A 25,106-nucleotide genomic window follows, 5' to 3' on the forward strand; every position below is an offset into this window, starting at 1 on the left:
GTTCTGTGTGTGTGGGGGGGGGGGGGGTTCCACAATCTGGGCGCAATGGACTCAAAGGCCCGGTCACCTCTAATTCTGAGCCTAGTGCGAGGAACTGCCAACAGGCCGTGATTGGCAGACCTAAGTGTCCTACTAGGAGCGTATACATGCAGCAGGTCAGACAGATACTCAGGTGCCTGACCATGAAGGGCTCTTTATGTTAAAACAAGGATTTTGAACTGGATCCTAAAGCTGACAGGAAGCCAGTGTAGGGAGGCCAGGACAGGAGTAATGTGGCAGTTTTTGGGTGATTTGGTGAACAGCCTGGCAGCAGCATTCTGCACCAGCTGAAGACGATCTACAGAAGTTTTACTGAGACGCATGAAAAGAGAGTTGCAGTAATCCAGAAGTGATGACACAAAGGCATGAATGATCATTTCCAGTTCAGCATGTGATACAACAGATCTCAGTTTTGCAATGTTTTTAAGCTGGTAAAAGCATGTACCGGTCACTTCACTTCACTTCACTTCAACTTTATTATGTCCCAATATGGGCAAATTGGGTTGCCGCAGGCACAGGCATTATAAACAAATTGCAGAAAGTACATTTGCAAAAAGTACATTTGCATGAGAAACAAAACACACAGATAAATAAAAATAAAAACCTAAGAGCATACGTCAGTCAGACAAGTATTTTTGCATGGGGGTAGGGGTGGGGGACAGAGTTCATAAAGTGCAATTCAAAGTGCTATGTGCGATTTGCATACCAGTTAGAGAGAACCCATGGATCAGGCTAGGTCTCTCCGAGATCTAACGAGATCAGGCGTGATCAGTATCAGTATCAAATTACATCTGTCAATCCAAATAGAAAGAAACCTAGGAGCATACGTCAGTCAGACAAGGTTTTTTTTTTTGTTTTTTTTTTCATGGGGGAGGGGGGGATTGGGGTCAGAGTTCATAAAGTGCAATTCAAAGTGCTATGTGCGATTTGCATACCAGTTAAAGGGAACCTGTAGATTAGGCTAGGTCTCTCCGAGATCTAACGAGATCAGGCGTGATCAGTATCAGTATCAAATCACATCTGTCAATCAATTTCCCATTCTTTCAGACCAGAATGGATAATCCATTTACCACACAGGTAATTAACTATGAGAGATTTAGACAATAATTGTCCTTTGTAAATAAAGTCTGCATCAAGTCAGTTCCACATTTTGTCAGTCAGAGCCAACACTCCCACCCCACAGAGTAAATATACAATAATGCACATACAATATATACAATCATACACACGATCCAAATCCAATTTGTTTGATTAAATTCACAGACACGCCTTTGCAGTTACCTCCTACAGGAGTCGTTTAAGGCTCTGATGGAGACTGGGATGAAGGAATTTTTATATCTGTTTTTTGTGGCAGTTGGAACTCGCAGCCGTTGGCCAGAAGGTAACAGGTTATATTCTGAGCTGAGAGGATGGTCACTATGGGACTGAATGGACACAGCTTTTTTAAGAACCTGCCTGGTAAAAATATGATTCAGACTGGTGAACTGCACTCCTACAATCTTACTTGCCACCTTAAGAATCCTGTCAAGGGCATTTTTCTCTCTGGTCCCCAGATTGCCGTACCAACAAATAATAGAAAAGGATAGAACAGATTCAATAAAAGCAGAATAAAACAGCGACATCAGGGATTTATCAATTTGAAATCTGGCGAGTTTCCTTAAACAGAAAAGACGCTGCTGGCCTTTCTTGCACAGCGCTTCGGTATTACAGTTAAATTTCAGATTATTGTCAATCACAGTGCCTAGATATTTGTAGTTAGATACAATCTCCACAGCCTCACCCTTGACAACGCTGTTCCGGGGAGCAGGGGGGGATCGTCTAAAATCTATGCACATATCTTTTGTTTTTGTGACATTAAGTTGTAGGAATGCATTTTCACACCACAAGATAAAATCATCAACAACAGGACCGTGGCTAGTTTCACTGTCATCAAGGAGGCTGACAATAACTGAATCGTCAGCAAATTTGATGATATATCTGTTTTTGTGGAAGCTGTGACAGTCATTTGTATATAGGATGTATAATAATGGAGATAAAACACATCCTTGGGGGGAGCCGGTAGAAGATATGCGGGCATTTGACAATTTCCCGTTCACCTTTACTCTCTGAGTCCTGTTGATGAGAAAATCAAGAAGCCAGCCGACAATACTTGGATCTAAACTGAAATTGTGAATCAGTTTCTCAACCAACATATGTGGCTGGATAGTATTGAAGGCTGATGAGAAATCAACAAAAAGCAGCCTAGCGTGGTTCCTGTTTCCCTCTAGATGTTTATATAAGAAGTTCATTAAAGTGATGGTAGCGTCTTGAACACCCCTCCCATTTCTATAAGCGAATTGGAGAGGGTCCAGGAGGTGCTCAGTTTTGTCCAGCAGTTCTGCTTTAATCAATTTTTCAAACGATTTCATGACCAAAGAAGTTAAAGCAACAGGCCTGAAATCATTTAAAACTTTGGGGAGACTGCATTTGGCAACAGGAACCACAGTAGACTGCTTCCATAATGCCGGCACTTTCTGCTGTGTGACAGACAAGTTAAAAATGTAGTTAAAAATAGGGCCAAGTTGCTCTGCACAAACTCTCAGCATCTTACTACATATGTGATCAGGTCCTGAGCTTTTCCTAGGTTTGCATGCTTTAAAGCATCTGATTACACTGCGCTCATCAAGGGAGGGAGAGAAAGAGGATGTAGACTGTAAACTGTTCCTGAGTTGAAAATGTTTGTCGCTAAAATCATATGTGTCGAATCTGACAAAAAACTCATTAAAATCCTGTGCCAGTTGAAAATCCGATCTGTAGCCTTGAAGCTCCAAGTTATTTCTACTATTTTCTCCTAAACCTGTAATAGTTTTCATACTTTCCCATACAGAGCCTAAATTATTCATCCTGAGCTGAGTTTCAATTTTATCCTTGTATTTCCTTTTACCAGCCCTGATTTCACGTTTAATTTCCTTTGTCAATTCACGCATTTCAGAGATATTCCCATCTTTGAATGCTCTTCTCTTTTTGTACAGTAATTTTGTCAATACTTTAGACACCCATGGTTTACTATTTGGAAAAACTTTAACAGTTTTCTCTGGTATAACAGTGTTCTCACAGTATGTTATCCAGCTGCTAACAACCTCAGTCAGTTCATCAATATCAGAGCATGACTCTATAAACATGTTCCAATCAGTGCTATCAATGCAACCTTGTAAATTTAGGCAGGCATCATCAGACCAGTCTTTCACGTGGATTTTCTCCACTTTACCTCTCTTAAGCTCTGTGCGGTATGCTGGGATGAGGTGCACACAGTTATGGTCAGACGAGCCCAGGGGTGGGAGGGGAATAGACTTATATGCGCCTTTAACAGAGCAGTAACACAAATCCAAGGTCTTGTTAAGTCTGGTGGGGCAGGTGACACACTGATGGAAGTCCCTCAGAACTTTTGACAGAGAGCAGTGGTTCAAATCACCCAATATGATGTTTGGAGCGTCAGGGGACAAAAGTTGTAGTCTCTGTATTTTCTGACGGATAAGATCACATGCATTACTCTCATTGGCTCTCGGATGAATATACACTAAGGTAATAAATACCTGAGGAAATTCCCGGGGCAGATAGGGAGGCCGTAGTGAGACTGAGAACAGTTCCAGATCAGCAGAACAAAACTTTTCTCTGATTAAAACAGATTTTGTGTTACACCAGCGTTCATTAACATAAAGGCATACCCCCCCGCCCGAGGACTTGCCCGCAGCTGCAGCATCTCTGTCCAGCCGAATTGGTACGCCAAATCCGTCCATTTCCAGGTCCTTGTCCGTGTCTCTATCAGTCAGCCAGGTCTCGGTTAAGGCTAAGATGCAGGCATCTCTGAATTCGTGATTATATCGGACCTGGGCCTGCAACTCGTCGGTTTTATTGCGGAGGGACTGAGCATTTGAGAGGATGATGGAGGGCAAAGGAATGCGAGAGAGGGGCTGTTTTTTCATCCTAAGGCGTACGCCCCCTCTGCTCCCCCGTTTTGTAATCCTTGTTTTACGGTGTGATGGTCCCCCGGGCAGCTCACTGCGTCCTATTAACTGCACCTCATCCCAATTTGGCACCCGAAGATCCGATGGGGGGACATGGACTGTACTCCATTGGAGAAGTAGCTCCCTATTGTACTGAATCCGCGGATGGGAGTCCATAGTATGTAAACCACCAAGACACCAGGCCAGGTGGAATAGCAGCCCTGTCAGGAGAAAGGTGAAGAGATCCATGGTTGATGCGATGTATTTTTAGCCTTCCTGGAGCTGCTAGCCGCTTGACGTCGGTGCGTCCCCACTCCGGTCGAGGAAGCCGGGACGCTGGTATGCCCTGGCGCTTGCGAAGGCGATGTTTAGCCTCACCTGGAGCTGCTAGCCACTTGGCATCGGCGCGTCCCCACTCCGGTCGAGGCAGCCTGGACGCTGGTTAGCTAGTTAGCCCCGGAGCTTGCGATGGCAATGTTTAGCCTCCCTGGAGCTGCTAGCCGCTTGGCGTCGGCGCGTCCCCACTCCGGTCGAGGCAGCCGGGACGCTGGTTAGCCCTGGCGCTTGCGAAGGCGATGTTTGGCCTCCCTGGAGCTGCTAGCCGCTTGGCGTCGGCGCGGTCCCCACTCCGGTCGAGGCAGCCTGGACGCTGGTTAGCTGGTTAGCCCCGGAGCTAGCGAAGGCGATGTTAAGCCTCACTGGAGCTGCTAGCCGCTTGGCATCGGCGCATCCCCACTCCGATCGAGGCAGCCGGGACGCTGGCTAGTTAGCCCTGGAGCTTGCAGATGCAATGTTTTTAGCCTTCCTGGAGCTGCTAGCCGCTTGGCGTCGGCACGTCCTCTCTCCGACTGAGGCAGCTGGGATGCTGGTTAGCCCTGGAGCTTGCAGATGCAATGTTAAGCCTCACTGGAGCTGGCGTCGGCGCGTCCCCACTCCGGTCGAGGCAGCCGGGACACTGGTTAGCCCTGGAGTTTGCAGAGGCGATGTTAAGCCTCACTGGAGCTGGCGTCGGCGCGTCCCCACTCCGGTCGAGGCAGCCGGGACGCTGGTTAGCCCTGGAGCTTGCAGAGGCGATGTTTAGCCTCCCTGGAGCTGCTGTGTTAGCTATGCTAACTAGCCTCGCCGTAGCCAGGCCCCCGAGAGCGTCAACGCGGCTAGACTGTCCTTGAGCAACCGTCCAGTTTTCATGCATAAATAGTGGACTGACTGACTAACACTAGGATGATAAGAACAATAAAGCAAGGGAAACAGGGGAAAAAGAACGGCAATAAATGAAAAACACACAAGACTATGACAAACAACTAACACTGAGCCTAAGCCTGCTGCCGGTCGCTGCACGAGCATGCACCCTGTCGCATCACACGGTCAACACATGGATATGTTTATCAAAGGTCAAAAATAACTCAGGTTAGAGCGGATATTTGAATTCAGGGACCCAATACAGCTCGCCACCTCAGAAGCAGTACAGTCAGGAGTGACAATAAGGACCTCGGTCTTAGCAGCGTTAAGCTGGAGGAAATTGTTGACCATCCAGTCATTAATTGGTCAGGTTGGTCCTGTCAGGATTAAAAGAAAAATACAGCTGAATATCATCTGCATACATATGACATGATACACCCTCAAACCTGCTGATAATGTTTCCAAGAGAAAGCATATACAGAGCAAAAAAAATTGGACCCAACACTGAGCCCTGAGGCACCCCACAAGAAAGGGGGACGGACTTGGACATAAAAGGACCAGATGCTACAGAGAAACTTCTAACAGAGCGGTAGGAGGCAAACCAGTCAAGGGCACTGCCTGAAATGCCAACACAGTTACTGAGCCTGTCTAACAGGATGTGGTGATCCACGGTATCAAAGGCTGCGCTAAGGTCAAGCAGCACTAGGGTGGTACATTTACCAGTGTCAGAGGCCATCATGATGTCATTAGACACTCTAAGAAGTGCTGTCTCAGTGGAATGCTTCTGACGGTAACCAGACTGAAATTTGTCATAAATACAATGCTTATTTAGGGCAGGCACTAGTTGGTTAGCAATGACTTTTTCTAAAATCTTTGAAATAAAAAGCAATTTAGAAATTGGCCTAAAGTTGCTAAATAATGAAGGGTCCAGATTGGGCTTTTTAAGAAGCGGCTGGACAACCGCCTGTTTAAAATAGGAGGGGAAGCAGCCAGAGACCAGTGAGCAATTACATGGGCAAGACGTGGGCCCACAGACATGGGCAAGATGTCTAACGGGCTGGGGGAGATCTTCATACTGCTCACTAGCTTAGTTAAATCTTGTTGGGAGACGGGCAAGAAACGATCCAGTACTGGCTGCCGTAAAGGAGGAGCAGGGAGAGGAGCAGAAGAGGGGGTAATACTTGCTCTAACACTAGCAACTTTGTTGACAAAAAATGACAGAAAATAGTTACAGTCACTAACAGAGAAGACGGGCACCACAGGGGGCTGGGAACAAACAAGATTATTTATAGTGTCAAAAATAACTTTGGGATTTCACTTATTAGAGGAAATGAGGTCAGCAAAATAAGAGGCCCGAGCAGCTTTAACCATTAAGTTATACTCCATTAAGAGTTCTTTCAAATAAATACGATGGACCTGAAGCTTTGTAGACTTCCACAGGCACTCGATATGGCAACATTTGCATTTAAAACAATGAATGTCATCATTAATCGAGGGGGTAGAATAACAGTAGCGACTGTACAGGATTTCAGAGGAGCAATCTCGTCTAAAATAACGGAGCAATGTGAGTTAAAAGTGTGAACTAGAGAATTAGCATCACTCTGTTCACCAAAAAGCTGGCCTATGCTGTTGTTAAAAACAGAAGAGAATTTCTCGGCAGACAGGTCATTTAACATACGTGAACACATAACACGCTTTCTGAGTGTATAACCAGTGTTAAAAGACACATTAAAGAGAATGCATTCGTGATCAGTCACAAGCAGCTCCTCAGAGCTGATAATGTCTAATTTTAATCCATGCGTGAAAACCAAGTCCAGAGTGTTGCCCTTAATGTGTGCTGGACTGCTGACATGTTGGGTAAAATTGAAAGAATCAGTGACTTTTAAAAAGTTCACTGCAAAGGTGTTTGTGGTGTCATTTACGGCCACCTTAAAATCACCAAGAAGGAGGATTTTCTCAAATTTAATTATGGAGGCTAAGAAGTCACTGAATTCGGATAAAAAAGAGCCATTAACACCAGGAGGGCGATAAATTAAAACACAATAAAATGGGTTAGCACGCCCAACTTTAGTCACTAAGAGTTCAAATGAGGTAAAAGTTCCACAGCTCACTCTCCAGGAGGTAGGAGGCTATCTCTGTAAATAGCATATTGTAGCGACCCTGGGGCAGTGGTGAGTGTGAATGAGTGGAGTCAGCTGTCAGTCAGTTTTGGAGCAGAGAGGCGGAGGGCGTCCCCGCTGGGTACTGTAAGTGAGTATGTGTGTATGTGTGTAGTGTGTGTGTTACGCCAGAAGAGTCAGAGGACGGAGTCTTTTACGTGCTACCCCCTGGAGTGTTACCGGAGTTTTTGGAGTGCTCAAATAAATGGGCCTTTTTCCCGAACGCAAGAACAGGATGTCGTGCAACACCCTGTACAACTTTCATAGGCTGCCTTTGTCGGACGGCGAGATGCTGAAGTTGTGGCTAGTTGTGCTACAAATGGATTATAACACTCCTCTCCAGACACTGCGCCTTGCAGACCATCGGGTCTGCAGTGCTCACTTCTCCCAAGATGACTACTGCCAGCCGAAGAAGAGAAGACATTCAATCCCGAAACACCTCTTCCTCAAGAAAACGGCTGTCCCACGAGTAGAGAGAGCTACAGACACAGTGGAGCAAAGCTCGTGACATCACACAGCCCAGAGGTAAGGGAAAGGCTAGTATGCTATTTACAGAGATAGCACTGGCGATCTGAACCGGTCAGTGGCGAAAAAAAGCACTTTTAATGCGCAAACCTATACAGGACGCATTTGCCCCCATTACCATTTTAGCTCGTTTCACGGCTCCCGGCTGCATCCGCCTCCCTCAATACTGAACCAATTTTAGAACGAGTTGTACCTATGAATCATACGCACACATACACATGGGGTTGAAAAATACCGAAGTTATCCTTCAATGGACTTGGATTGTGCTGAGGTGGTAGTGGGTGCAGGTGCTAGTGGCTGCAGGTGCCATGGGTCCGCCCCTGCCCGACTACGTCTTGCTAAAGGGAAGACAAGTCTCAACTGACATTGGGACTCTGGGAAAACAGGCCTGAGACATGACAGCCTCACACCAGAGTTGGCTGGAAAAAGTTGTATTGGTGTCATGGGCCTGCAGGGGGGACTAGAGGGAGTGTTAGGAGGAACTGTTTCAGTGACCACTGAGGAAGAGGCTGGGGAGGGGGAGTGTGGTGTAAACAGTCAATCGGTAAGAGCTGTGGACTGGACAGCTAGCAGTGTGAGGTCAATGTTCTGAGGCAGAAGACGGGATCCTATATGGTTTAGATGAAGGCGGTCTCGTTTGTACTTCTGGTGGTCGAACTTGTCAAGTCGGAACTCCCAGGTGCGCAAGTCCGAACTTGATATTGAGAAAGGTCTTCAGTCTGAGGTCATACTCACCGTTCAGGAAGTGACATATCGTCTCTGTGAAGCTCTGCTCTCATTGGCTGTCTGTCCTGTCCATAACCAGCGCTGTCTGAGGTGGGTGGGGCTTGGCTCTCAGCTGTAAGTCAATCAGAGGACAAATGACATCATCAATAATCTGATCGTTTGACTCCAGAGTGAATCGAGGACCTGAGACATCTGTCCCCACTGACTGGAGACATGTCAGAGAGACACGTCAGAGTGAGGTCAGAGAGACACATCAGAGACACGTCAGAGACACGTCAGAAAGACACATCAGAGACATGTCAGAAAGACACATCAGGGAAACACGTCAGAAAGACACATCAGAGAGACGTCAGAGAGACACATCAGAGAGACACATCCGAGACACGTCAGAGAGACACATCAGAGAGACGTCGGAAAGACACATTAGAGACACGTCAGAGAGACACATCAGAGAAACGTCAGAGAGACACATCAGAGACACATCAGAGACACGTCAGAGAGACACATCAGAGAGATACATCAGAGACACGTCAGAGAGACACATCAGAGACAAGTCAGAGAGACACATCAGAGACACGTCATAGACATGTCAGAGAGACACATCAGAGAGACATCAGAGACATGTCAGAGAGAAACATCAGAGAGACGTCAGAAAGACACATCAGAGACATGTCAGAGAGACACATCAGAGAGACGTCAGAGACACATCAGAGAGACACATCAGAGACACGTCAGAGAGACACATATCAGAGACACACATCAAAGACACGTCAGAGACACGTCAGAGAGATACATCATAGACACATCAGAGAGACATCACATACACATCAGAGAGACACATCAGAGACACGTCAGAGAGATACATCAGAGAGACGTCAGTGACACGACAGAGAGACACATCATAGACACATCAGAGAGACATCACATACACATCAGAGAGACACATCAGAGACACGTCAGAGAGACACATCAGAGAGACACGTCAGAGAGACACATCAGAGACACGTCAGAGAGACACCTCAGAGAAACACATCAGAGAGACACGTCAGAGACACATCAGAGACATGTCAAAGAGACACATCAGAGACACATCAGAGAGACACATCAGAGACACGTGAGAGAGACACGTCAGAGAGACACCTCAGAGAAACACATCAGAGAGACACGTCAGAGACACATCAGAGACATGTCAAAGAGACACATCAGAGACACATCAGAGAGACACATCAGAGACACGTGAGAGAGACACGTCAGAGAGACACCTCAGAGAAACACATCAGAGAGACACATCAGAGACACGTGAGAGAGACACATCAGAAACACGTCAGAGACACGTCAGGGAAACACGTTAAACAGATGACAGAGAGACACATCAGAGACACATCAGAGACACATCAGAGAGACACATCAGAGACACATCAGAGACACGTCAGGTAAACACGTTAAACAGATGACAGAGAGACACATCAGAGACACATCAGAGAGACACGTCAGAGACACATCAGAGACACATCAGAGACACATCAGAGAGACACATCAGAGACACATCAGAGACACATCAGAAACACGCCAGAGACACATCAGAAACACATCAGAGACACATCAGGGAAACACGTCAGAGACACGTCAGAAACACGTCAGGGAATCACGTCAGACAGATGACAGAGAGACACATCAGAGACACATCAGGGAAAAACGTCAGAGACACGTCAGAAACACGTCAGGGAATCACGTCAGACAGATGACAGAGAGACACATCAGAGACACATCAGGGAAACACGTCAGGGAATCACGTCAGACAGATGACAGAGAGACACATCAGAGACACATCAGGGAAACACGTCAGAGACACATCAGAAACACGTCAGGGAATCACGTCAGACAGATGACAGAGAGACACATCAGAGACACATCAGGGAAACACGTCAGGGAATCACGTCAGACAGATGACAGAGAGACACATCAGAGACACATCAGGGAAACACGTCAGAGACACATCAGAAACACGTCAGGGAAACATGTCAGACAGATGACAGAGAGACACATCAGAGACACATCAGAAACATGTCAGGGAAACATGTCAGTGAGATGACAGAGAGACACATCAGAGACACATCAGAGAGACACATCAGAGACACATCAGGGAATCACGTCAGACAGATGACAGAGAGACACATCAGAGACACATCAGGGAAACACGTCAGAGACACATCAGAAACACGTCAGGGAATCACGTCAGACAGATGACAGAGAGACACATCAGAGACACATCAGAGACACATCAGGGAAACACGTCAGACAGATGACAGAGAGACACATCAGAGACACGTCAGAGACACATCAGAAACACATCAGAGACACATCAAAGAGACACGTCAGAGACACGTCAGGGGAAACACGTCAGACAGATGACAGAGAGACACCTTAGAGACATATCAGAGGGACACATCAGAGAGACACATCAGAGATACGTCAGAGAGACAAATTAGAGAGACACGTCAGAGACATGTCAGAGAGACACATCAGAGAGACACGTCAGAGACACGTCAGAGAGACACATCAGAGAGACAAATTAGAGAGACACGTCAGAGACACGTCAGAGAGACACGTCAGAGACACGTCAGAGAGACACGTCAGAGATATGTCAGAGAAACGCATCAGAGAGACACATCGGAGACACGGGGGACATGAACAGGGAGGACTCTGATGTGCTGACGTATTGCGGTAAGCGTGTTGTGTCATTTCCGGTGTTTCTGTGACAGCGTCTCTGTGCTGCTCTGGTGAATTCTACTAGCCTGCTTTCTGCTTTCTCACTTCAGTTGCTTTAACATCTACTTCAATTCTTAACCCACACTGGTTCTGTTTAAGCACTTATAGCTCTCCTCCTTTCTACAACTTCCCTGCTAATCTTTTAACTGTTGTTTGCACGTTACTAGCCTTGGTAGCTACATTAGTTTAACAGTTAGCGATGGCTTCTCCTTCTCCTGCTCTTTCTTGCTCGGTGTGCCAAAGGTTTAGCTATGCCTCTGCCTCCTTTAGCGACAGTGGTAATTGTAATAAGTGTAGCTTATTTGCTGCGTTGGAGGCTAGGCTTAGTGAATTAGAAGCGCGGCTCCGCACCATGGAAAATCACTCAGTAGCTGCGGTAGTAAGTGAGCCCCCTGTAGCCGGTGCGGAGCCACATAGCATAGCCTCCGCTAGCAGTCCTCCAGTAACACCTGTTCAGCCGTGAGGTTGGGTAACCGTTCGCCAGAGGCACAGGTACAAGCCGAAGCCCACGGCTCACCACCAGCCTGTTCACGTTTCCAACCACTTTTCCCCACTCAGCGACACACCCGCTGAGGATAAAACTCTGGTTATTGGCCGCTCTATTCTGAGGAACGTGAAGTTAGCAACACCAGTGGCCATAGTCAAATGTATCCCTGCGGCCAGAGCAGGCGACATTGAATCAAATTTAAAACTGCTGGCTAAAGCTAAACGTAGATTTAGAAAGATTGTTATTCACGTTGGCGGCAATGACACCCGGTTACACCAATCGGAGGTCACTAAAATTAATATTGCCTCGGTGTGTGAATATGCAAAAACGATTCTCCCCAATTTCTCTTCAAGAACTGACCGCAGTGATTTTCTTCATCTAAATCTTCATCTAAATCCAATCCCCATCCCAACTAGGCTACTTAAGGAGGTCTTTCCTTTAGTTAACACTCATATATTAGATATGATCAATATATCCTTATTAACAGGCTATGTACCACAGTCTTTTAAGGTAGCTGTAATTAAACCTCTACTAAAAAAGCCCACCCTGGATCCAGAGGTGTTAGCCAACTATAGACCAATATCTAATCTTCTCTTTATGTCAAAGATCCTTGAGAAAGTAGTCGCAGACCAGCTGTGTGATTTTCTCCATGATAATAATTTATTTGAGGAATTTTAGTCAGGGGTTAGAGTGCATCATAGCACTGAGACAGCACTAGTTAAAATTACAAATGACCTTCTGATTGCTTCGGACAAAGGACTTGTCTCTGTACTTGTTTAATTAGATCTTAGTGCAGCGTTTGACACTACTGACCATCAAATTCTACTGCAGGAGAGAGAGAGACTGGAACACACTTAATTGGCCTAAAAGGTTCTGCACTAAGCTGGTTTAAATCTTATTTATCTGATCGTTTTCAGTTTGTTCACATTCATAATGAGTTTATCCTTACATACTAAAGTTTGTTTTGGAGTCCCGCAAGGTTCTGTGCTCGGACCAATTCTATTTATTCTATATATGCTTCCTTTAGGTAACATCATTAGAAATCACTCTGTAAATTTCCATTGTTATGCGGATGATACACAGTTGTATTTATCGATGAAGCCAGAAGAAAGTAATCAATTAACTAAACTTCATAATTGCCTTAAAGACATAAAAACCTGGATGAGCACCAATTTCCTGATGTTAAATTCAGACAAAACTGAAGTTATTGTTCTTGGCCCCAAACAACTCAGAGACTCTTTATCTGATGACATAGTTTCTCTAGATGGCATTGCTCTGGCCTCTAGCACTACCGTAAGAAACCTCGGAGTAATATTTGATCAAGATTTGTCTTTTGTCATTTAAAATAAACCTCACTGACTGCATTTTTTCATCTGCGTAATACTGTGAAAATTAGGCCTATCCTCACCCGAAAAGATGCAGAAAAATTGGTCCATGCTTATGTTACCTCTAGGCTGGATTACTGTAACTCTCTATTATCAGGTAGCTCTAGTAAGTCCTTAAAAACTCTCCAGCTAATTCAGAATGCAGCAGCACATGTACTAACAGGAACTAAGAAACGAGATCATATTTCTCCTGTTTTAGCTTCTCTGCACTGGCTCCCTGTAAAATCCAGAATTGAATTTAAAATCCTACTGTTAACTTATAAAGCTCTAAATGGTCAAGCTCCATCATATCTTAGAGAGCTCATAGTGCCATATTATCCCACCAGAACACTGCGCTCTGAGAACGCAGGGTTACTCGTGGTCCCTAAAGTCTCCAAAAGTAGATCAGGAGCCAGAGCCTTCAGCTATCAGGCTCCTCTCCTGTGGAATCATCTTCCTGTTACGGTCCGGGAGGCAGACACCGTCTCCACATTTAAGACTAGACTTAAGACTTTCCTCTTTGATAAAGCTTATAGTTAGGGCTGGCTCAGGCTTGCCCTGTACCAGCCCCTAGTTAGGCTGACTTAGGCCTAGTCTGCCGGAGGACCCCCTATAATACACCGGGCACCTTCTCTCCTTCTCTCCTTCTCTCTCGTATTCTATTACTGCATCTTGCTAACTTGGCCATTCTGGATGTCACTAACTCGGCTTCTTCTCCGGAGCCTTTCTGCCAGATATTAATACATACTTTCAACATATTGTACCACAGTAGCCAGAACTATAACTATAATATTATTACTTTCAATAATGTTGTTGTAAGCTACTGTCATTACCTGCATCTCTCTCTCTGTCTCTCTCCGTCTCATTGTGTCATACGGATTACTGTTAATTTATTATGCTGATCTGTTCTGTACGACATCTATTGCACGTCTGTCCGTTCTGGAAGAGGGATCCCTCCTCAGTTGCTCTTCCTGAGGTTTCTACCGTTTTTTTTTCCCCCGTTAAAGGGTTTTTTTTGGGGGAGTTTTTCCTGATCAGCTGCGAGGGTCATAAGGACAGAGGGATGTCGTATGCTGTAAAGCCCTGTGAGGCAAATTGTGATTTGTGATATTGGGCTTTATAAATAAAATTGATTGATGATTGAAATTGATTAATATATTATAATATTATTCAAACTCTACTAAATTAATTTGAAAATATTCGAACTCAATTTCATGGTGCTTTTGACAGTCCTATCATACGCACATGATGGCAGGAGGGGACGGCGGTGCGTGAATGGATTTACCCCTCCCACTTGGTGGTAGTTTTACTGATATTTCTTACATTCGGACAGGACTAAAATCTCTGGTAATTATTACTTTACCCCACGTACCTATGTAACACTAATCCCGTCCAAATAGGGCTTCAGAGTCCTCAGAGTCTTCAGAGTCCTCAGAGTCTTCAGAGTCCGAGTCCCCAGAGTCTTCAGAGTCCCCATAGTCCCCAGAGTCCCCAGAGTCTTCAGAGTCCCCAGAGTCCTCAGTGCCTCAGAGTCGTCAGAGTCCCCAGAGTCCCCAGAGTCTCACAGTCTCAGATTCACCAGAGTCCTCGGAGTCGACTTCCGGTGATGACCTCAACGGAGTGAGACATGTCCCGAAAGTGCTCCTCAGTCTGATCCTTTAATTTAAAGTTTAACCTGCTTTAAATTGTACAAAGATACACAACTAACTTGTTAAGTAAGCGAGCAAACCGCTAAGTTAAAAAAAAAAAAACGACCAAAGGAAAGGGGCAAAAACAGCAGCAACTAAAACAATATTTAGCCCAAGAAGATGGCTCAGCCACGCTAGCTGCGGAAAACTTGGAGGCAGAAAACGACAACGACCAGGCCGAATCTGCTCCTCCTTGGGCACAGAAGATTTTCTTTGAGCTTGGCTTGGTTCAGCAAAGAATAGAGGAACATCTGCCGGCAATACAAGCCACAACGACCAGGATTGAATCGGACCTGTCTGGCCTAGCCGCTCGTATCACCCAAGCAGAACAACGCATATTGGAGATGGAAGATCAACTATCACCACTTGCAGCTAAGTACAAGGCACTCGAGGCTTCGACAAGCAAAAAGTGGATTACTTGAAGAATTATTCATGGAGGAACAACTTGCGTATCGTCAACATCCCAGAAAATATGGAAGGGTCAAACATTAAAACCTTCCTGCTGACCTGCTCAAAGCCGTCCTTCAGATCCCAGCTGACCAACCGGCATCTGAGCTGGAGCGTGTGCATAGGCTGGGTGCAGAGCAAGGGCAAAACGAAAAGCCACGCATCATCCTCCTGAAACTGCTCCAGTTCGAAGATAAAGAAAAGATCCTCAGAGCCTCACGTAAGACCAAAGAACTTGTATTCAAGTCACAAAAGTTCTTCATATTCCATGATTATTCAGTGGAGGTGTCATGGAAGAGAATGGAATATAATACCATCAAAGCTGTGCTGCACCAGCGGAATATTCCCTTCAGAATGCTGTTCCCGGCCCGACTAGTCAAGATTGGACCGAAGACACACGTGAGTTTGTTTACAACAAGCGGGAGCCCTGAACATGTATAATAATAACACATTTCTTTTGATTAACAAGCTCCCGACTTGAAGGGAGGTAAGTGTCTCCCACAAATGTTTTCTTTCTTGGCCATAAAGCCGAGGGTGTCTTTGTTTTAATTTTCAGCTTTTCCATTGTTAACAAACTACAGTTTTAGTTAAGAAATTATGATGGTACTCCTGTTATATGTCTGCTTTATAGATTAATAGATGTGCATAAAGTAGTCTGGAAAAGCTACCAAAAGGGTCATTTAAAATTACTCTATACCACTGGGGCTGCACTCAGGTTGACCTGTTCACACAGCGGCATTGGCGGATAGCCTCTGGGTTTTAATTTACGTTTTATTTTGGAGCCAGTTGGTTTATTAGGGTCCGGGCAGCTAAGCTGCCAGGAGACTATTGTAATCCTAGTTATTCTTCTTCTTCTTCTTCTTCCGAGGAAATCATACTTCCCATGGGTGAAAACTCACCAAACTTTGCACAAAGGTCCAGTCTCATGCCAGATATCCTCAGCTGTAAACTCAAGCCAATAGTCCTGATGGTGGCGCTACAGCAAGCGTCTAAATTTCAAAACTTTGAAAATTCCTAACAAATCAACCATACGTGCTACAACTTAACAACTTTCATCAAACTGTAATACTGTAATAATCCAATACTGAAGAAACTTTTGTACATTTAAACCTATTAAAATTATGAAGTTCATCACTCTGTTTTTTTTTTCAGAAAACTGTAAAACTTCTTAAACCTATCTCCTCCCACAATTTTTGCTCAATTGACACCAAACTTGCTACAGAGAATCTTCAGACTGTCCTACAAAAACTACGTTTCTCAGATTTTTGATTTATCAAAAATTGAGCCTACAGTGCATCAAAATGTTTGACTGTAAACGGTACTCAATCGATCAATCAATTTTATTTATAAAGCCCAATATCACAAATCACAATTTGCCTCACAGGGCTTTACAGCATACGACATCCCACTGTCCTTATGACCCTCACAGCGGATAAGGAAAAACTCCCCAAAAAAAACCCTTTAACGGGGAAAAAAAATGGTAGAAACCTCAGGAAGAGCAACTGAGGAGGGATCCCTCTTCCAGGACGGACAGACGTGCAATAGATGTCGTACAGAACAGATCAGCATAATAAATTAACAGTAATCCGCATAACACAATGAGACAGAGAGAGAGACAGAGAGAGAGATGCAGGTAATGACAGTAGCTTACAACAACAACGTTACTGAAAGTAATAATATTGTAGTTATAGTTCTGGCTACTGTGGTACAATATGTTGAAAGTATGTATTAATATCTGGCAGTATACATGTGTGACAACAGTCATATGTGTATAATAACAGTAGAAGTATGACTAATGACTAATGATGGCAGCAGCAGCAGGAGGCATCTGGCAGGACCACGGCAGCAGCACAACCACACACGTCACGCTGTCCAGGCACCGCTGTGATATGAGTTAATCTGAGAGACAGTGGAGCACAAAGGCTCCGGAGAAGAAGCCGAGTTAGTGACATCCAGAATGGCCAAGTTAGCAAGATGCAGTAATAGAATACGAGAGAGAGAGAGAGAGAGAAGGAGAGAAGGTGCCCGGTGTATTATAGGAGGGTCCTCCGGCAGACTAGGCCTAAGTCAGCCTAACTAGGGGCTGGTACCGGGCAAGCCTGAGCCAGCCCTAACTATAAGCTTTATCAAAGAGGAAAGTCTTAAGTCTAGTCTTAAATGTGGAGACGGTGTCTGCCTCCCGGACCGTAACAGGAAGATGATTCCACAGGAGAGGAGCCTGATAGCTGAAGGCTCTGGCTCCTGATCTACTTTTGGAGACTTTAGGGACCACGAGTAACCCTGCGTTGTCAGAGCGCAGTGTTCTGGTGGGATAATATGGCACTATGAGCTCTCTAAGATATGACGGCGCTTGACCATTTAGAGCTTTATAAGTTAACAGTAGGATTTTAAATTCAATTCTGGATTTTACAGGAAGCCAGTGCAGAGAAGCTAAAACAGGAGAAATATGATCTTGTTTCTTAGTTCCTGTTAGTACACGTGCTGCTGCATTCTGAATTAGCTGGAGAGTTTTTAAGGACTTACTAGAGCTACCTGATAATAGAGAGTTACAGTAATCCAGCCTAGAGGTAACAAAAGCATGGACCAATTTTTCTGCATCTTTTCGGGTCAGGATAGGCCTAATTTTCACAGTATTACGCAGATGAAAAAATGCAGCCCGTGAGGTTTGTTTTAAATGAGAATTAAATGACAAATCTTGATCAAATATTACTCCGAGGTTTCTTACGGTAGTGTTAGAGGCCAGAGCAATGCCATCTAGAGAAACTATGTCATCAGATAAAGAGTCTCTGAGTTGTTTGGGGCCAAGAACAATAACTTCAGTTTTGTCTGAATTTAACATCAGGAAATTGGTGCTCATCCAAGTTTTTATGTCTTTAAGGCAGTTATGGAGTTTAGTTAATTGATTACTTTCTTCTGGCTTCATCGATAAATACAACTGTGTATCATCCGCATAACAATGGAAATTTATAGAGTGATTTCTAATGATGTTACCTAAAGGAAGCATATATAGAGTAAATAGAATTGGTCCGAGCACAGAACCTTGTGGAACTCCAAAACAAACTTTGGTACGTAAGGATGATTCATTATGAACGTCAACAAACTGAAAACAATCAGATAAATAAGATTTAAACCAGCTTAGTGCAGAACCTTTTAGGCCAATTAAGTGATCCAGTCTCTGCAGTAGAATTTGATGGTCAATTGTGTCAAACGCCGCACTAAGATCTAATAAAACAAGTATAGAGACAAGTCCTTTGTCTGAAGCAATCAGAAGGTCATTTGTAATTTTAACTAGTGCTGTCTCAGTGCTATGATGCACTCTAAATCCTGACTGAAATTCCTCAAATAAATGATTATCATGGAGAAAATCACACAGCTGGTCTGCGACTACTTTCTCAAGGATCTTTGACATAAAGGGAAGATTAGATATTGGTCTATAGTTGGCTAACACCTCTGGATCCAGGGTGGGCTTTTTTAGTAGAGGTTTAATTACAGCTACCTTAAAAGACTGTGGTACATAGCCTGTTAATAAGGATATATTGATCATATCTAATATATGAGTGTTAACTAAAGGAAAGACCTCCTTAAGTAGCCTAGTTGGGATGGGGTATAAGAAACATGTTGATGATTTACTGTTGCTGAGTGGCGTGTAATCGAGTAAAAAGAAATCAAAAGTAATCAGATAATGATCCGATAGCGAGGGATTCTGTGGAAAGACTTTTAGGTTATCAATTTCAATTCCATACGTCAGAACTAGATCGAGGATATGGTTAAAACAATGAGTGGGTTCATGTACACCCTGACTGAAGCCAATGGAGTCTAATAATGAGATAAACGCGGTAGCCAGGGAGTCATTATCAATGTCGACATGAATGTTAAAATCGCCTACAATAATAACTTTATCTGATTTAAGAACTAGACTGGATAAAAACTCTGAGAATTCAGATACAAATTCAGAATACGGGCCAGGAGCACGGTACACTGTAACAAATAAAAGTGGCTGCGAGGTTTTCCAGGTGGGATGTACAAGACTAAGAACGAGGCTTTCAAATGAATTTTAATCTAGTTTAGGTTTAGGGCTGATTAACAGACTAGAGTTAAAAATGGCTGCAACTCCCCCTCCTCGGCCGCTGCCTCTAGGAATGTGGGTATTATTATGACTGGGAGGAGTGGATTCATTGAGACTGACATATTCATCTTGACACAGCCAGGTTTCTGTGAGACTGAGTAAATCAATATGATTATCTGATATTAAATCGTTTACTAACACTGCTTTAGACGATAGAGACCTGATATTTAACAGTCCGCATTTAATTCTCCTGTTTTGTCTTTCTGTCACAGAAGAGGTTTTAATTTTTATGAGGTTGTTATGCACAACTCCTCTTTGTTTAATTTTAGATTTAAATAATTTAGGTGGTCGGGGGACAGACACCATTTGTATAAAACTATGGAAACTATGGCTGGGTAACTGAACTAGAAGCTCAGAGAGGCGTATAGGACTGCGTCTCCGAGTCCTGGTCTCAACTCTGGGTTGTCAGGGATTTAAATTACTAATAAAGTTTGCCAGGTTCCTAGAAATGAGAGCAGCTCCATCCAAAGTGGGACGAATGCCGTCTCTCCTAATAAGACCAGGTTTTCCCCAGAAAGTTTGCCAATTATTAACGAAACCCACATCGTTTGCTGGACACTACCTGGACAGCCAGCGATTAAGTGATGACATGCAGCTAAACATGTCATCACTGGTCAGATTTGGGAGGGGTCCAGAGAAAACTACGGAGTCCGACATCGTTTTTGCATATTCACACACCGAGGCAATATTAATTTTAGTGACCTCCGATTGGCGTAACCGGGTGTCATTGCCGCCAATATGAATAACAATTTTACTGAATCTACATTTAGCTTTAGCCAGCAGTTTTAAATTTGATTCAATGTCGCCCGCTCTGGCCCCAGGGATACATTTGACTATGGCCGCTGGTGTTGCTAACTTAACGTTTCTCAGAATAGAGCTGCCAATAACATAGAGCTGCCAATAACATATACATGCAAATTCTTGCTAAATAAATCTTCAGTGTTCATGGAAAAAAAAGACAAAATTCTTGAGTCATGGTAGATGATGTGTGGCAAATTTCAGAATTTTATCTCAAATACTGAATTTTTGACAGCATTTTGAATTTTGCTCTAATGTGAACAATTGGAGTCAATGTAAAAATGGCAATTTTAAACATCAGTTTTTCACTTATGAAGCAAATCAATCATTATTACAAACAAATTACCAACATCTCCATGCTGTCTAGATGCAATATGTGTATTTTCAGATTTTTGTCTTAATAACTGAATTTTTTACAGTGGTTTCAAATCTGCTTTTCCATGCACGGATGGCTGCTTTCCTACACAACAGTGAATGGCTTACTCACTTTGTGAAGCTGCTTTTGAGTTGCTACTTGCTAATTAGCTCAGAGCAGTAGATGACTGTCTTAGGTTCCAGAGGTTGCAGATTCGAGCCTCAACTGGTGCAGAATCCATATTGTAATTTGATCATCTTCTTGTGCTCCAGCTTATTGCTTAAAATTGCCCGGACCCGACCCATCACTGTGCAGCAGCTATTCAATTCAATTCAATTTTATTTATAAAGCCCAATATCACAAATCACAATTTGCCTCACAGGGCTTTACAGCATACGACATCCCTCTGTCCTTATGACCCTCACAGCTGATCAGGAAAAACTCCCCCAAAAAACCCTTTAACGGGGGAAAAAAAACAATAGAAACCTCGGGAAGAGCAACTGAGGAGGGATCCCTCTTCCAGGACGGACAGACGTGCAATAGATGTCGTACAGAACAGATCAGCATAATAAATTAACAGTAATCCGTATGACACAATGAGACAGAGAGAGAGAGAGAGAGAGAGAGAGAGACAGAGAGACAGAGAGAGAGACAGAGAGAGAGAGAGATGCAGGTAATGACAGTAGCGTACAACAACATTATTGAAAGTAATAATATTATAATTATAGTTCTGGCTACTGTGGTACAATATGTTGAAAGAATGTATTAATATCTGGCAGTATACATGTGTGACAATAGTCATATGTGTATAATAACAGTAGAAGTATGACTAATGACTAATGATGGCAGCAGCAGCAGGAGGCATCTGGCAGGACCATGGCAGCAGCACAACCATACATGTCATGCTATCCAGGCACCGCTGTGATATGAGTTATTCTGAGAGACAGTGGAGCACAAAGGCTCCGGAGAAGAAGCCGAGTTAGTGACATCCAGAATGGCCGAGTTAGCAAGATGCAGTAATAGAATACGAGAGAGAGAGAGAGAGAGAGAGAGAGAGAGAAGGTGCCCGGTGTATTATAGGGGGTCCTCCGGCAGACTAAGCCTAAGTCAGCCTAACTAGGGGCTGGTACAGGGCTATAATTACTAAATAGCCTTTTGTTATATCATCTTTATTTTTTATAATTTTTTTCTTCACTACTGAGGGTCTATATTTCATAACTAATATCTGTGAACTGAGTTGTTGTGAATATGGGATGGGGGCTAGAGATGGGACAACCATGATGGCCATTTGTACAATAACTCCCTAACTACCTAAAAATGTCAAATCAAATAAATAGTCAAAACAGGTAACTGTCTCATGCTGGAATGTAGATGGTCTGAATAGTCTCATGAAGCATACGTGTATTCTGTGTCACTTGGCAAAACTTAAATCAGAAATAACATTTTTGCAAGAAACACACCTCACACAAGCAGAAGTTGGTAAATTGAAACAGAAAATGGTCGGGCAGGCTTACCACTCAGGATTCAACAGCAGAAGTAGGGGAGTAGCAATATTGGTACATAAAAAAACACCTTTTGTTCTTAAAGGTTCCATTGCCGACCCTGAAGGTAGATACATTATTATTGATGGTTTACTTTACAATGAGCCAATAGTTACTGTTAATGTATATGGTCCAAACATAAAAACTGCCTCCTTTTTTAATGACCTTAACACTATTTTCCCACAATATGCAGGTAAACCCATTATAATGGCTGGTGACTTCAATGCTGTCCCTAACCCCAAATTAGATAGAAGTACTAAACCCCTTCTTTCAGACCAATCAATTACTGATGCTCTCACTAATCTGTGCAAAAATGTTGGAGTGTTTGATGTGTAGTGATTACTAAATCCCGAGGACAGAAATTATACTTTCTATTCAAACCCACACAAATCTTACTCCAGAATAGACGCATTCTGGGTGTCCCAAGAAATACTCTCAAATGTCTGGAACACAGAGATTCATAACATGATATACAGTGACCACTGTCCCATGACACTGACATTTTCCCCTTCCCTTCATTATATCAAGTCCTCCATGTGGAAATTGAATAATTCCTTACTCTTAAATGATAAATTGATAGAAATGATTAATACTGAAACTCAACACTTCTTTGAATCAAACAGAATCAGTTAATTCATTTGCTACGGTATGGGAAGCATATAAAGCTACATGTAGGGGGCGGCTTATTAGCTTTGCTACTTACCAGAAAAAAGAGAGAGACAAAAAATAGCAGAATATACTAATAAACTGTCTGCACTAGAAACAGCCCACAAAGCAAACCCAATGAATTATCAGCTATATACTGACATGCTGAAAACCAGGTTAGAAATAAAGAATTTAATAAATAAGAATTTGATTTATACTGCTTAAAAATAAAATATTTTGAGAATGGAGACAAGGCTGGAAGATTATTGGCCTACAGGCTGCAAAAGGCGAGGACTTCTCGTCTAATTCCTGCAGTTAAATCAGATAATAGTGAAATATTAAAGTCCCCACAAGACATCAATACAAGATTTAGGGAATACCATATAACAATGTATTCTTCAGAGATCAATCCAACTAATAATAAACTAATAATCACAAACAACATTGTCTCTGAAAATTTTGAACTCAGATGAGGGACGCCTCAGTTTTGCCCTATGCTGTTTTTTTTGTCTTTAGAACCTCTAGCCGCACTAATTAGAGAAAATCAAAACATTAAAGGAATTTTAGCCCCAGTAACAGAGATAAAAATAAGTCTATTTGCCGATGACATTTTATTAACACTGTCAGACCCTCCAACATCTCTTAAACATATTCTTGAGACTGTGAAAGAATTTGGAGCCATCTTGGGATATAAGATAAATTGGGATAAGACTCAGGCTAATATTCCCCTTAAATGGTCGCCCAATGGAATGCGCTATCTTGAGGTAACTCTGAAGTCCAATATACAGTACAGGCCAAAAGTTTGGACACACTTTCTCATTCAATGTGTTTTCTTTATTTTCATGACTATTTACATTGTAGATTCTCACTGAAGGCATCAAAACTATGAATGAACACATGTGGAGTTATGTACTTAACAAAAAAAGGTGAAATAACTGAAAACATGTTTTATATTCTAGTTTCTTCAAAATAGCCACCCTTTGCTCTGATTACTGCTTTGCACACTCTTGGCATTCTCTCCATGAGCTTCAAGAGGTAGTCACCTGAAATGGTTTTCCAACAGTCTTGAAGGAGTTCCCAGAGGTGTTTAGCACTTGTTGGCCCCTTTGCCTTCACTCTGCGGTCCAGCTCACCCCAAACCATCTGGATTGGGTTCAGGTCCGGTGACTGTGGAGGCCAGGTCATCTGCCGCAGCACTCCATCACTCTCCTTCTTGGTCAAATAGCCCTTACACAGCCTGGAGGTGTGTTTGGGGTCATTGTCCTGTTGAAAAACAAATGATCGTCCAACTAAACACAAACCGGATGGGATGGCATGTCGCTGCAGGATGCTGTGGTAGCCATGCTGGTTCAGTGTGCCTTCAATTTTGAATAAATCCCCAACAGTGTCACCAGCAAAACACCCCCACACCATCACACCTCCTCCTCCATGCTTCACAGTGGGAACCAGGCATGTGGAATCCATCCGTTCACCTTTTCTGCGTCTCACAAAGACACGGCGGTTGGAACCAAAGATCTCAAATTTGGACTCATCAGACCAAAGCACAGATTTCCACTGGTCTAATGTCCATTCCTTGTGTTTCTTGGCCCAAACAAATCTCTTCTGCTTGTTGCCTCTCCTTAGCAGTGGTTTCCTAGCAGCTATTTGACCATGAAGGCCTGATTGGCACAGTCTCCTCTTAACAGTTGTTCTAGAGATGGGTCTGCTGCTAGAACTCTGTGTGGCATTCATCTGGTCTCTGATCTGAGCTGCTGTTAACTTGCCATTTCTGAGGCTGGTGACTCGGATGAACTTATCCTCAGAAGCAGAGGTGACTCTTGGTCTTCCTTTCCTGGGTCGGTCCTCATGTGTGCCAGTTCCGTTGTAGCGCTTGATGGTTTTTGCGACTCCACTTGGGGACACATTTAAAGTTTTTGCAATTTTCCGGACTGACTGAGCTTCATTTCTTAAAGTAATGATGGCCACTCGTTTTCTTTAGTTAGCTGATTGGTTCTTGCCATAATATGAATTTTAACAGTTGTCCAATAGGGCTGTCGGCTGTGTATTAACCTGACTTTTGCACAACACAACTGATGGTCCCAATCCCATTGATAAAGCAAGAAATTCCACTAATTAACCCTGATAAGGCACACCTGTGAAGTGGAAACCATTTCAGGTGACTACCTCTTGAAGCTCATGGAGAGAATGCCAAGAGTGTGCAAAGCAGTAATCAGAGCAAAGGGTGGCTATTTTGAAGAAACTAGAATATAAAACATGTTTTCAGTTATTTCACCTT

The 25,106-nt window shown here is 43.5% G+C and overlaps 1 protein-coding gene across 5 annotated transcripts in view; it reads right to left on the reverse strand.

Annotated features, from left to right (window-relative positions):
* kiaa1614 (KIAA1614 ortholog) overlaps window positions 1-25,106 on the reverse strand; it is a 40,884-nt gene that overhangs the window by 5,716 nt on the left and 10,062 nt on the right. For all 5 annotated transcript variants that reach the window (XR_004501446.2, XR_013491686.1, XM_033621878.2 and 2 more), the window contains exon 3: window positions 8,621-8,723. Coding sequence is in view for 3 of the 5 variants with exons in the window: in XM_033621878.2 (XP_033477769.1) it covers window positions 8,621-8,723 (103 nt within the window). In the remaining 2 variants the exon portion in view is untranslated. The remainder of the gene's footprint in view (window positions 1-8,620; window positions 8,724-25,106) is intronic.

Source organism: Epinephelus lanceolatus, chromosome 6, assembly GCF_041903045.1.
Source record: "Epinephelus lanceolatus isolate andai-2023 chromosome 6, ASM4190304v1, whole genome shotgun sequence".
Classification (NCBI taxonomy): Eukaryota; Metazoa; Chordata; class Actinopteri; order Perciformes; family Serranidae; genus Epinephelus; species Epinephelus lanceolatus.